At 38.2% G+C, this 13,735-nt stretch overlaps 1 protein-coding gene across 4 annotated transcripts in view; it reads right to left on the reverse strand.

Moving 5' to 3' along the window:
- The window catches only part of CNOT10 (CCR4-NOT transcription complex subunit 10), a 38,874-nt gene extending 25,140 nt beyond the window's left edge, over positions 1–13,734 (reverse strand). For 3 of the 4 annotated variants that reach the window (XM_064506126.1, XM_026098699.2, XM_026098698.2), the window contains exons 1-8: positions 13,488–13,734; positions 8,002–8,096; positions 5,020–5,181; positions 4,398–4,548; positions 3,233–3,378; positions 2,266–2,349; positions 1,507–1,590; positions 374–491 (exon numbers count right to left, since the gene is read on the reverse strand). In XM_064506126.1, the coding sequence (XP_064362196.1) occupies positions 374–491; positions 1,507–1,590; positions 2,266–2,349; positions 3,233–3,378; positions 4,398–4,548; positions 5,020–5,181; positions 8,002–8,096; positions 13,488–13,509 (862 nt within the window). In that variant the 5' untranslated portion in view covers positions 13,510–13,734. Of the gene's footprint in view, positions 1–373; positions 492–1,506; positions 1,591–2,265; positions 2,350–3,232; positions 3,379–4,397; positions 4,549–5,019; positions 5,182–8,001; positions 8,097–11,863; positions 12,113–13,487 lie in introns of those variants that run through there. The other variant, XM_064506127.1, reaches the window with a different exon arrangement.
- Position 13,735: the final 1 nt, after the last annotated feature.

Raw genomic sequence — 13,735 nt, forward strand, 5'->3', positions numbered from 1 at the left:
CAACTGCTATAATATCCTCTCTGGGTACAACTTGAAATTTCATTCCAAGATCTAGGAGGCTGCTTTTTTTAAACATGTCTTGATTCACTAACCCAAGCAAGAAGCCCTGAAAATATTACATTTATATCATCACAAAGCCATTTTCCTAGACAGTCTTTACATTGTGAAAAAACACACTCAAGAAAACCCATACCATGATTGCATAGCTGGAGAATGACAAGAATGAAGAAAACATATACAGGACACAAAACCATGACACTTTGGGCCTGTTCCTTTAGGTAACTATTCATTGCTTAATACTGACATCAGTGAGTAGTCCCATTTGTACCACACTTTCACGTGCTTGCAGGATGAAGGTTCTCTCTTATTTTACCTGTTTTCATGAAGCCTGGATGTTCAGCAATATTTGCACTGTTCAAAAGTTTGACCGCTTTCCGATAATTGCCTCTCAAATATTCAAAATTGCTCTTTAGAAAGAGAGAAGGAGCTGACTGTGAGGGAGAAAACAAAAAAAAAATCTCTTATTTTATGATTTCTACTGTGAGCATTAAATCACTCCATAGTCAGTTTGGCCCCTGCTGCCACTTTAAAAAAACAGATGGGCTTAGGCCCTAACCATTTCATGCAGTAGCATTTCTTTGTTAAGCACATGATTAACACTCGTCTCCCTTGAGCTTCAAAACCATACGTATTTTTTGTCATTGCTCTAAAACCAAACATTATGCTAGAGAACTCTATCATGGCAATGCCTGAGTGCAGAGGATCTCCTTTTTGCTTAATAGGATCTTTCTCCAACCTGTCTTCTAGTACACTCCTTCCCATGCTTCCCTCCCTGAGGAGTTCAACAGCTTCCTCCTAGACTGTGATCTTCCTGGTCTGTCCACAGACACCTCATGATCCAGAAGGATTTCTGTCAAACTAGCAGCTGTTGAGACTGGCAACAAGAGGGAAGTGCTGTCCTCCCATTCCCTGCTCCTCAGTTAATGTAGAATATATCTGGAATGGTGGACGTAATTCTTTGAGTTGAGAACTCCTACATAAAAAAAGTAAATTGCTTTCCTGCAAGAGGCAAGCCTCCAAAAAGACTTGAACACAAAAAAAAAAAAAAAAAAAAAAAAAAAAAAAAAAAAGGAGCACCCCAAAACAAATCTCCCATAAAGTGGTTTAAACCATCAATGATACCAGAAGATTTTAATTCTCAATGCATAACATTTCTAGTAAACTAAAACTATAAAGCAAACTCGACCTGCTTAGTATAGTATTTCACTGTTATTTTTATATCATTAACAGTGAAGTGCAATTTTCTAAGCAACTGCAAAAAACGCAAGTGAAATTCTGTATTATTTACACTCACAGAAAAGAGATTACAAACTCAACTGAATACACAAAGCACTTGAGACATCCATCCTCAAAGAGACTTTTCTTTACAGACGAAGTTAGCAAATTCAGTTTTAAGATAGGAGAACAGAACTAAATTACAAAACCAATATCCTTAGGAATACCTACATTCCCAGCTGTATTCATAACAGATTTGATCTCCCTTTTGCATGCTTTTAGTGACTTCATCTGGATATAGGCTCTCACCTTATACTGTTAAAAAAAATAAGTTTGTTAGATAAAAATGAATTGTTCCACTTTGTAAGATGAACCATAACTAGATTTATTACAGAACATTATACACACATCTTAAAAAGAAGTTAAAAAAAGCTGTTTAAAAACATTCTAAAGAAGAAATTCTATTCATATTCATAGAAAATTTTATGCAATAGCTAACAGCAACTCTGTATTCAAACCCCAAAATACTGGTAACTAAAAATCACAAATTAGTTAAAATAATTTAACTTCCTACCCCCACACATTTGCCTACTAAACTCACAATACCAATAAGTGAAAGATGATAGAGAAGGGTGTTTGCTCACATTTGTTCCACAGAACAGAAACCTCATAGTTTATAACATGAAATGAAACCTCAGCTGATTTAAACTGTTGGAGATCTAACAGATAAAACAGTGAAACTAACTGCAATTTAACAAAATTACAATAGATTGCAGGGACTTAACTTGAGCTTTTTCATGTTCAGACAGTTTCTCCTGTACATAGATCTTATAAAAGAGATAAATAAATCAATTTTTTGTTTGTTTTACAAAATGAAATTCAAGAACAGATAGTATCACAATCCATGTGAACTATATTAGAAGAAGGTTGTACTTGTTTTTAAGACAGACTGAACTAATGTTCTTGTATAAATCACATGCAGACACCTACCTGATGTATCTTAGATTTGGCAACTTCTATTAAAGCTCCGCTCTCAGCTTTCTGGTTAGAGGCATCTTTATTTGTATTACCTGACTGAAGTTTAAAAAGAAGTTAATATTAATTACCTTCTTGAATTTGGTTTACAGATTTTTTTTTTTTTTAAGACTATGAGGAAGAAAAATAAGTATCTTGCAATCCAGAAGAGTATGTACCCACTAAATATTGTAACTTGAGGTTAACAATCAAAATCCAGGAACAACTACATCAGTCTATGAAGAACAAAGTTCTACATTAACACGAGTGTTACGCTGTACCACTCCAGCATTAAGATATTTTAAGAATTCTCTTGCCCAAGAGGACACTATGCACACTCTAGGTTCTCTCACTAAGATTTTCTTCAGTAGAATTATCTACTATATATTTAAAATAAAATGTTTCATCTTAAATGTGGCATTTCATCAACAGGGAAGGATGAAAGACTTCCCTTTTCACTTACAAACCACTATTCATTCTACTAATATTTCAAAAGATACACACAAAAGACTTCATTCAAAAGTACACATCAATCAGGTGCTACATAAAACAGATGCTTGATTTCTCTCATACCACGGGGCATGGTTGCAATTCCTCTCTGACATGGAGTTTCATTTCAAACTTGAGGTTTCACATGGTCATAATCCGAGGCAAATATGAAAGACTAAGTATATTTGACCATGAAGACAAACTGTCTTTCTAAAACAGCTCTCAGACTTAAGACAAACTTAGCTCCCTGACAGTAAGAGACAGGGTGGAACAGAGGAAATATACACCTGCCACATACAATTAGCCCAGTTACTAACACGTAAGTTAGTGTCTAAAGTTACAGATGCTGCAATATAGATTTATAATTCAGAGGTATCTAAAAAGAGTAATTCTGAATCAAGTTAAAGCATACTGCTATAAAGACTTCAATATATTCATAAGATTTTAAGCTTACCTCATTTTTTCCATTCTTGCTGTTATTGTTGCCCTGTGAAATCATTTTTTCTAAAACAGCGAGCAGATGTAAGGCTTTCTCAGCTTGGTAAGTTAGCAGGTATAAGTCTACAAGCAAGAAACACACAGCCTGGGCAAACTTCTCTTCTACATAAAGCAAAAGAAGGGAAAAATAATTTTGCAGTTTTAGTACTAATCCTTCCAAACCTAACCAAAGGAGAAAAAAAAGCATCCATGCAACATTATGAGAAAGAACAGTTACTAGCAAAAAAACCAAAATGCAGACATCCACATAATGCACACAAGTACATATACACAAAAAAGCAATTAATTCAAATGGCATTAGCGTAATAGCATAGACTAAAGACAAAGACAGTTTAACATCTATTTCATCTCTACAAATTTTATTTTCAGAAATACTGAAAATCCAGTGTCTAAAAAGACAGATGGAGCTATAAGCCTAGAGAGAATCTCATGGAAGTTAAGAGCATTTCTGTACAAACACTTCTCTGCATGGCTGCCTTGGCAGACTGAGCTCCAAACTGGCATATCAAAATTTGGGAGGAATTAAAGAAACACAGTAAGATTTATTGGATTTACACTGTGGGTACACACACACACACACACACACACACACACACACACACACACACACACAGATACAAGCACGCTTCACTGTGACAGGCCCTGTCACTTTTAAAATTCAACAAAGATTATGAAGTTGTTTAATGCAAGTATGACAACTCCACTACATAGGGTGCCACAGCTCATAAAAGCTGGAAACTTCATATTCAAATATGACCACATAGAATTATATGCAGCCTAATGCAGGCATTCAAAAACGCAAGCCCACTGACAAATTTGCACCCACCCATGTAGTTATATGATCGTTTAGATTATCAAAATTTAGATCATTTAGTTACTTTTCAAATACTAATAACTTGTCAAATACCCATTCCAGAGTCATAATACTTCTCTTCTAAACATCTCTGAAGTACCACCGCCCAATTTAATTGTTGTCCCTGATATAAAGCATGTTCTTCATTTCTAAGTCTAACCACTGCTTTAGAACTGTATCACACAGATTTAAAACCAACTTGCATGAGAATAAGAAAAAGTGAAGGATCTTTCTTTAGTTTTTACATGAACAAAACTTGTCTACATACCAAAAGGTTCTATAAATTGATAGAGCTTCTCTCCAACTGATATAGCTTCAGTATACTGACGCAGATGATACAAAATAACAGCTTGATTGTAGTAAAGCATACTATTTTCAACATCATCTAAACCATCCATTTCTTCAACAGCTGAGTGAACCTTTAAAAAAAGAAAAAAAAGAAAATACTCACTTGTTTCATTTAAAAGTGTCAAGTAATTTTCAGAAATTAGATTATTAAAGGTAGAAACTGGTCTAAAGGTAGGTCAATAAAGAATTCTGTTCACTAGTTATAAGCTAATAAACTTCTGTGTTGTTCAACAGAAACCCAGCAAAGGATTTAAATCATGTCACGAACTAAAGTTAAGAAGCTTTCTATTGAAAGAATGTCAGTTTTTCCTACAGTTGTAATTGCTGGAAGAGTTAAGCTTTAGATCCATTTCAATAAAAATATAAAAGCAGTATCCTAAATGACTAAATGGACTCAGAGGTTTAAAAGTAACATTACCTTCCTGTTCATTTACATTCTTCACAAGAGAGGAAGGCATGGATTTTTTCCCCTATTTCACTAGAAAAGTCTAATCATCATTAACAGTATTTGAAACCAAGCAGCATATCAATGTTTGCATTACCTGGTTCTTCAGCTGGTTAAGAGTTTGTCTCAGGTTGTCCGTTGTAGTCTGGTTGCTTTTACAGAACTCTGCAACAGCAGTATTCAAAGTTATTTTGTAGTCATCTTTGTTTATGTCTTGAAGGGTATTTAGGTGCTGTAAACAAACATCGTAATTCCCAGCCTGGAAATCGCACACATCAGAAACATGCATTAGAAAATACAAAGTCTAAATTAACAGGTTAGTAAGTTTTAATGAAAGTATCCTCTGTAAGTTTACAGAACAAAGTAGTATTTCCATTATCAACAGGAAGTGAACTAAAACTAAATGGCTACACATGCATAAGTAACAAAGTATGAGAGTGAAGTCTAACAGCTATGATAATAACCAAATTTAAAAGAGAATTCTGTGGAAGAAAGACAAATGGAGTAGTTTATTATAAACAGAAGATTCTATGAACAGTGCTGTTCTGCTTTATTTTCATCGTATAGAATCTTGAAATTCAAAGCAGTATTTCCTCAGTTTTCATAATTCCTCCCCATCACGTGCATAGAGCAACTGGAACTGCTTATGTAGCTCCCAGACTGTAATTTCGTGTTCATTCCTCACTCCATTTTTGTAGAGGTGAGTTACAATGTAGTCTGTGGAAGTCAGCTTAAGACATGTTGGCAAAAGAGGGTCTCACTTTCCCAGTATGGGTTTAAATAACATTTTTACAACTTATTTTAGTTGTTGAATGAATTATTCAAGCATTTGGTGATTAGGCATGTCAAGAGAGAAACCAAACACCTAGGCATGATACTCCTTGGAGGTGTGGTTTAATCATGAAACCACTTACTTTGACATCAGGAAGAAGAGGGACTATTTTTAAGGACTTCCAGACAACTCAGCTCCTTCTGCTTTCAGTTTTTGTCTTTTGTGTTTAGACAGGAAGAATTTAGTGGCACTGCAGAATGAAAGAGAACTCCAAACTCTTTCAACTGAACCAAGCCTAAATAAATGATCCTTTGCTCTCTGCTGCTCAACCCCTATACAGGAATAATCACCTTCACCTCTTCCATATCAAGGCTACTTCCCGTTTGGTCAGTCAGATATGCAGACTCATTTCTACCTCTGTCACCAGTTCACAGACAATCAAGTATCAAGTACCACTACCATTCTCTACTGACTCTTACTTCTCCTATTTTAGATGCTAGTCCACAGAGCTTCTTCTGGGCTCCTGCCTAAATTCCTCTGTTAAGGGAAGGGTTACAACAGAAATTACAACTCTGTAGTACTTTGCCGGAACCACAACCTTACGCTTGCTGTAGATAGTTGCTATTCCGCAGCTACTCTCAAGAGAGCCACCTTCAGCTCTACCAAGAAAGTAGTCCCACAAGTTACAGAGATGTAGCAGGATGCTGACACACAGTATTTCCACAGTTCTGTGGAAGTATCATCATGATGGGTTGCCTACTCATCACACACACAAAGATGGGAATTTACAATTCAACTGCTGACATTCTCTGTAAGTGACACAGTTCACCTTCCAACAATTTTCTTCACGTGTTCACACTCAGAGCTCCCCTTCAACAGAAGCAGCTTTCAGATTACAGCTACAAGGCCTCTAACCGTGGTTAGACTGAGAACTTTAAACTTTTGTATGCTCACCTTATTTTGTGATTTTTTTTTAAAAAAGTCTAAACAGTCCTTTCCTCTACTCCATTAAGCAGGATCTATAACATAACATACACTTATTTCAAGTTACACATAACTTGAAAGTGCAACATGATAAAGCAGCACACAAAGAAAGACCAGAGGAACAGTCCACAAGGCTACTTATAGCAACTCAATACTAAGCAAAACTGACAACCTAGACACCAGGTTAATCCTGCTCACATCTGTTGCCTCGTGAACATTGTAAGTGTTCTTAATGCAAGAGAAAGACCATGAGATAAGCAAGGTACATCAGACCAGCATTAGAACTAAAGACAAAGGTATCAGCAGACCAAGTGTCTTTCAGGCATGAATAACTGGACACAAGCAGGAAAGCAGACAACCCTTTCCTGTACCTTTAGTTCTCAAATAAACTGACAATGAGTAAAGAAATACTGAAAGAGAACAATTGGACTAGAAAGCACTCAAGAATGTATCAGCAAACACCATCAGCTGTAGTCAGTTTAAGGAACAACTACACACACTTCACACAGCAAGAGTGCAGGAAAAAAAGTAATAATGACTGAAACAGAAAAGAAGGAAATATCAAAAGACAGTATTTAAATTCTTCCCCCTAATCTATTTAACACATCCAAAACTAGCTTACACAAGTCATTGTGGAGATAGAGATGCAAAAAAGAAGAGGCAAAGCAGTTATACTTCCAGTCACATGCTACATTAAGTAGAATCAGGAGACAATGCAAAGAAAGTAAACAACTGAAAGACCTACTGCCTGAATTCTACATGAGAAATCTTCCAAGAAACACAAAGGTGGTAATTAATACAATCCATAGGTATTATGTGTTGAAAAATACATCTTAATGTAAAGTAAACCAAAAAATCTTGTAGACTATTTCATATCTTGCTATATTTTTTTTCCACAATGTGAAAAAAAGGTTTGGTTGTTGTTTTTTAATACACGTGGTTCTTTTAAGCCCTTTAACACCACATTTTTAGTTTTAAATGACGAATTCTTCAGAGAGTTCACACATCCCAATACTGCCACGAAACAGAACAGCAGCCTGCTTCTTTTAATTAACTCATTATACAGCTTTTATGGATACTAAGTTTTGAAAATCAAGATTAAAACGTGCTCTTGTACACTCAGTGCCAGTGTCCTCTTCAATCGTCTCATATCACAATGGACAGAAAAGGTATGCGCTGGCTTTATAATACAATTGGTACTGCTTTTGACCTAATATCATATTAATATATTTGCAACTACACTAAGAAAAGAGGAAAAAAATTACTACATAACTGCTACCTAGCTTATACAATTAGAAGTCTCATAGTTTGGCTTTTCCTTACCAGAAAGGCTTGTAACGCGCTGCTTGACAATTCCTTTTCCTGATCAGTAATCCCAGAAGAAGTACCTGCTCCTTCATGTTTCTCAGTAGCTTGATCTGTAAAATACACAGACAGTTACAAGAAAGTTTGCAAGTGTGATGAAAGCTGTTCAGCTTAAAAGTTTAGCTTCTTCCATTTCTCAAGATCCTCCTGGCAGTACAACGAATAATCTTCCATGCTACTGCAACACTACCTCCCTACTACACTAACACCTCTCAAATTATCCTACACTCCTTGTGAATTTCTCTCCATAAAATACAAACGTAATAATCTTAGTTATCCAAGCAACTTGTACAATACTTTCCAAGTGTGCTTGCAATCAATAACAAAAGTCCCACAAGTTAACTGACAACATTTTAGATTTCTCTTTTAAGTTGTAATCATACACTAGGAAGAGCTTTTGTTTTCACAAAAATTAGTAGTGAAGGCCAAACTTCATGAAATGAACACAAGTGCCACGCTTGTTAGACCAAAAGTCCATGCATCCCATATGCCGCTTCCTAAATAGCGAGTAAAGGGTGATCTAGGGAACAACACAAAAAGCAGAGCAAACACTGGAACTTCTGCCCAGTTCCTACTTTGGAAGAGTAACTCTCCTCTAAATGAGAAGCTGCACCTGAACTTTTTTTTTTTTGTCCTCCTCTTTTTTTTTTTTAAACTCTTTATACTTTGGACTCCTCAAGATATTCTATCAAATGCTATCTAGGTGGTTATGTGGCAAGACACAACGAAAAAATGCTGCCTATTCACTTTTTCAACCTTAGGATTGATCTTACAGATCTTTCTTTGAATCATCTCTCTTCCTAGGTGAGCAGTCACAGTTTAAGATCTTCTTCACACATGCCTTTTTCAGCAACTTCTCCAGTTCTACTACATCCTTTTCCAGATTGCAACAACAAGAACATCATATGATTTTCTTTCTCACATTTATGATGCTGACCCCTCTGAGGATTTATATAGCAACACAACAAAGTTTTAATTGTTTTCAATGTCTTTTACATATTATTCCCAACATGTTTTACCTTTGGGTCACTACTGAGACTTTTTTTTGAAAGCAGTCTCACTGAAACCTTTTGACATCATGTAATTAAGGAGTCAGTGAAGTGATATTAAGAACTACAGCACAGAGGTTCCATACTTAAGATGTAAAAAAATGAAAACAAGAAAACCCACACACCTCCACCTTCTACCAAACACAAATTAATGGGTCAAAAACATTAAGCTCTTATGGTGAAAAAAAACACCAGCTTGTTTCTAGAAGCATTAGTTCTAGAAGCATTAACCTATGTGCTGGAACATACACAAGTCACTGATATATTTTTGAAACAAAGACTTTATAAACCATCAATACTTTCTAGTTTTGGAGATAAGGGCTTCTTGAATTTCACAATTGCAGCTTTGGTCTAGCCTATGTTTTGCTATTTCAATAGGCTAGGTAGACTCTGCATATTTAAAGTCTTCTTTCTCTTCCTAGAATTCAAGGATCTAATGCAAATTCTACTAATTTCGTTTTCACTTCAAATGAACCAAAACACTCATCTGCGAGCTCCACTGCAAAGTCCATTCCCATCACCACCAGTATATCTTGATCATCTGCTAGTGACCAACTACCATGCTAAGAAAAGCTATACGTACACAAAGATAGACAACAACAGTTAGGGGTAACCAAACCTCAGAAGATTCACCCATGCTAGAAATAAAGCATACTTAGTTATCTATTCATAGTTTGTGTTTGTTGCTGAGAAGATAGCAAGATCCCTTCTGTTGTCTTATCTAGTAACACATTCGAGCAAGAACTTTAAGTGTTCAGTTGTGACCTTCATTCTGCATCAAGATGCTGGCAGTGTTGAGGTTTTAAAACCTCAACAGTCTTACACCAGAAAATAGCAAGGAAACCTTAACTCACTATGATTTCAACAAAATTCAGGGTTACTCAGCACTCTAGAGGGGATCCTTAGCATGCTGAAGAACTACATGCACCTGCTACAAAATCTGACCATGCAAAAGACATTGATCAACCCCATTTGCATTGCCTTTTACTTAAGAAGAAAAGACAGGATGGGAGAAAATTTAAAAAACAAAACAAAACAAGCTTTTGACAAGCCAAAATAAGTAAAGTAACTAAAAGTTAGTAAGTAACTACAAAAAGGAACAAAAGGTACCTCTTCTTCAAGCTAAGAATATAATAGATTCAATTCCTGCTCTAAATCTTGTGGCTGTACAGCCAAGCAGAAAGCTATCACTCTTCAAGGAACTCCAGAATGGGAGTGATTAAGTAAACGTATTTGCTCTCAAACTTTCATGCCAAAAATTGTATTATCTGCTTTACTTGCTCAGCATGCCTTTCAGATCATGCTAGTAAGAATAACAGTAAAGCAAGGAGTTGAGAATCTGCAACTTCTGAACATTGATACATATCAGTCAGGTCAACAGGTCCCTCACAGTTTTGAGGCAAGGGCTCCTTAACATCTTGGAAGAAGGCACTGAATGCACCTGTATGAAAAGGGGGTTCATAGTTTTGGGAAAACACTATATGCAATAAAAACACGTTCACACAACGCTCCATGGAGTCAGAGTTCACACAGGGAGTTGAATATTGTTGAAGGTGTCATTAACAGCTACTTGTCACCTCACCATAAGCACTTTCACAAGCCTGCTCAAGCACCATGAAAACCCACATAAGTAATCATGGTATGCGAGTTCACAAAACAAGCATCTCAAAGGAAGCTGGGCTTATGGAATTCTGAATCCTAAAGTAAAGTGCCTTTCTTTCAATTAAGAGAAACTTACGTCAAAGAGACTGCAAATTAGTTGTCTAAGAAAAGCACTCCTAAATATCTGCTTTATGCATATTTCCTGGGAAAGAACAGGACAGGTCTATAAATAGATTACACTACACCTCTAAGTCTCCTAGTATGAAACTGGGGACTATTTTAAGCAAAAACAGGTCTTCCTCTTCTCCCATAAAGTTAGTTTTACAGCTGCAAACTTCATCTACTATGACTCACTAAGAAAAAAAGTTTGTGAAACCTGAACTGGAAGCTTATCAAGAAAGAGCAAAAATAAAGTCCAACTGAAGTCATTTACAGCATAGCTCTTTCCCTTGGGAAAGAAACAAACCACCACCAACAACAAAAGTTTGGCCATTCTCTAACACTTTGACCCAAACACGCTTGAAACCTGTTAAAGAGCTGAAGGACCCTCTAATCTACTGTAATCCTCCCACCCTTGTTTAAATCAGGATCTATTGCTTCTGTTGATCTTAATTACTGAGATACCTCACAAACAAAACTCATCTAAAGGAAGGCTGGCCCAGGATACCGAAAAGAACCCTCCAACACCACTTATTAATTGAGGAGAAAAAGTACTTAGCCTCTTGACTGCAAACGGCTATCAACTGCTTGCTAATAAAAGTATTATTTCAAAATTTCTTGAGGCATTTGAAAATGAAAGAGTACATGGTTCACTGGCAAAACATACAGCATGCTACTTAGATCTGTGATCTTTGGCATTCTTGTAGGAGCACGTGGTCCATGAAGTACAAGGCATGCTAGTTATTATCAACATGCTCCTATTTGTATAGTAGTTACAATTTTCAGCTGAGCTATTTGAAACAGCGCAGATTCTGTGCTTTACAAATGACAGGACTCAATTTATCTATGCAAACTGTATTTACACATGGAGCTGTTTGTTTTTAAACTTTTCATGTTGTCTAACTTTCCTAAGTACAAAGCATCTCTAAAACTAATAGTTCTCAGACTGGTGGTGAGGAGCAGAAAGTGCATCCAGGAAAAGGGAAAGTATGTAAAAATCATCTGCTCACACTTTGATCTGGAGAAAGCTGCTGCACTGGGTTTGATGTAAAAGAAAGCAAGTCAGGAAATTATCTTCTTGGTTAGCAACCTGTATCACAGGGGTCTGAGCAGCAGAAACACTGTGTCACGGAGGCATTTCTTTTTGTATCAGCAGGTAGGTGTTCCTACTGGAGAGGTTGCACCAGGTGGATAGCAGAATCTGCTTTGGGGGAAGTGGTTCTACTAGAGGAGAACGAGGAAAAGCATGAGATTGCTACCTACAAAGGGAGATTGTCCTTCTCTTTGGCCTGCTGCCACAACATCATATAAGCAATGAGAAGTCACATCTCCCACATATATAGATCCAGATACTTGGACAGTGACTGCAGTCATTATCCTTCTCCTACCTGTTATCTCCAAGGATTGCTGTTCCTGAGCTCTCTAGTTTCCAGGCCCTTTAAATTACACCTTGCATAAACTGTGCTGTTGAATGCCAGAGCATCTCTGGAATTATTTTATACTTCCAAACTCTAGAGGCAGAGGGATAATCTCTTCCTGAGAAGGAGAGGAATCTATCACAGCAGTCTCACTCCAACAAAATTCTGAAAGCTATGCAGCTAGAACATTCAGCCCTTATAAGAAGACAGCAATAGTTTGTGGCACAAAAAGTACATTTTTCTATGAAGCACTGTGCCACTAATCTCCATATATTAGATTTAACACTGTACAATAAAAAGGAAACACTTTTCACTCAGAAGTTATAACTTTACTACAAACAAGTATATGTAGATATGTAAAATATCTTGCCATAGCTAATGTGTTTGCTTCCATTTGGACAAATACTTTTCTTCCAACTTAAAAAAAAGTTCCTGACTTCACAATTTCTAAGAAGGGGAAAATATATATTATCTCCTAATGCCAAACTTTTCCTGTAGTTTGTAATCACTGTAAGCTTCTTTAAAATAAACACAGGATGGTTTAGTACACATCACTTAGCAAGGTACACTGATTTTTCCCACAATGATCTTCAGACACTGAAAACAGGTTTTGTATTCAGCATGTTAAAAGAAAAAGAAGATTTTTAGAGGCGATTTCAAGTCACAGTCCCATGGCATAAGCCCAGCTGAAGGACTTGAGGACAGAAGTAGAGTCCTTGGCTTTCCCCCACATTGTCCATTTCTTTCCCACCGAGCCACCATGGAAGAGAAGGAACCTCGCAGCCAGGAGGGCTTCTTGCATCAAACTGAGTCTTAGGGGAGATGGAAGCGCAGCAGCTATCAGCGCCAGTAAGTCATACAACAGCTGTAAATCAGGTTTATTTTGGCCGCGTTCCTCGAAATCTCCTGAACACCTTCGGAAGGCCCCCGTTTAACAGACTCGGCCAGCCCCAACTTCTGCTGCCGTTACCCAGCGCCGGGGAAGCCGCCCGCGGGTCAGCAACGGCGAGGGCACGGGGCGCCGCCGTGCCCCGGCCCCCCGCAGCGCTGCCGCGGCGCTACTGCCTCGGCGGAAGGACACGGGGACACGACGCCGCGCAGGCCGCGTCTCCTTCCGCCCGGGAGAGAGGGCCGCGCCGCAGCGTCTCCTTCCGCCCCGCGCGGCCCAGGCGCCCCGCGCGCGGAGCGGCCCGATGGCGGCTCGCCCCGCACTCACCCGCAGCCTTGTCCGCTGCCATCTCCGCCGCCTCCGAGCTCCGCCCGAGCGCGCTGGTGCGGTGCCGAGGCTCTCCCCCCGTGCCAGGAGCGATAGCCCCGCGCGCAGCCCCCCCGGGACTACTTTACCGCTGCGGCTCTCAGCGGCCTGCGCCTCCGCCCCGCTAACTGCGCCACTCGCTCCCTATTCGCCCGCCGCTTCCGGGTTCCCAACAGCCTCGCAACATCCGCCTGTTGCTGGGGGCTGCG

Source organism: Dromaius novaehollandiae, chromosome 2 (assembly GCF_036370855.1).
Source record: "Dromaius novaehollandiae isolate bDroNov1 chromosome 2, bDroNov1.hap1, whole genome shotgun sequence".
NCBI lineage: Eukaryota > Metazoa > Chordata > Aves > Casuariiformes > Dromaiidae > Dromaius > Dromaius novaehollandiae.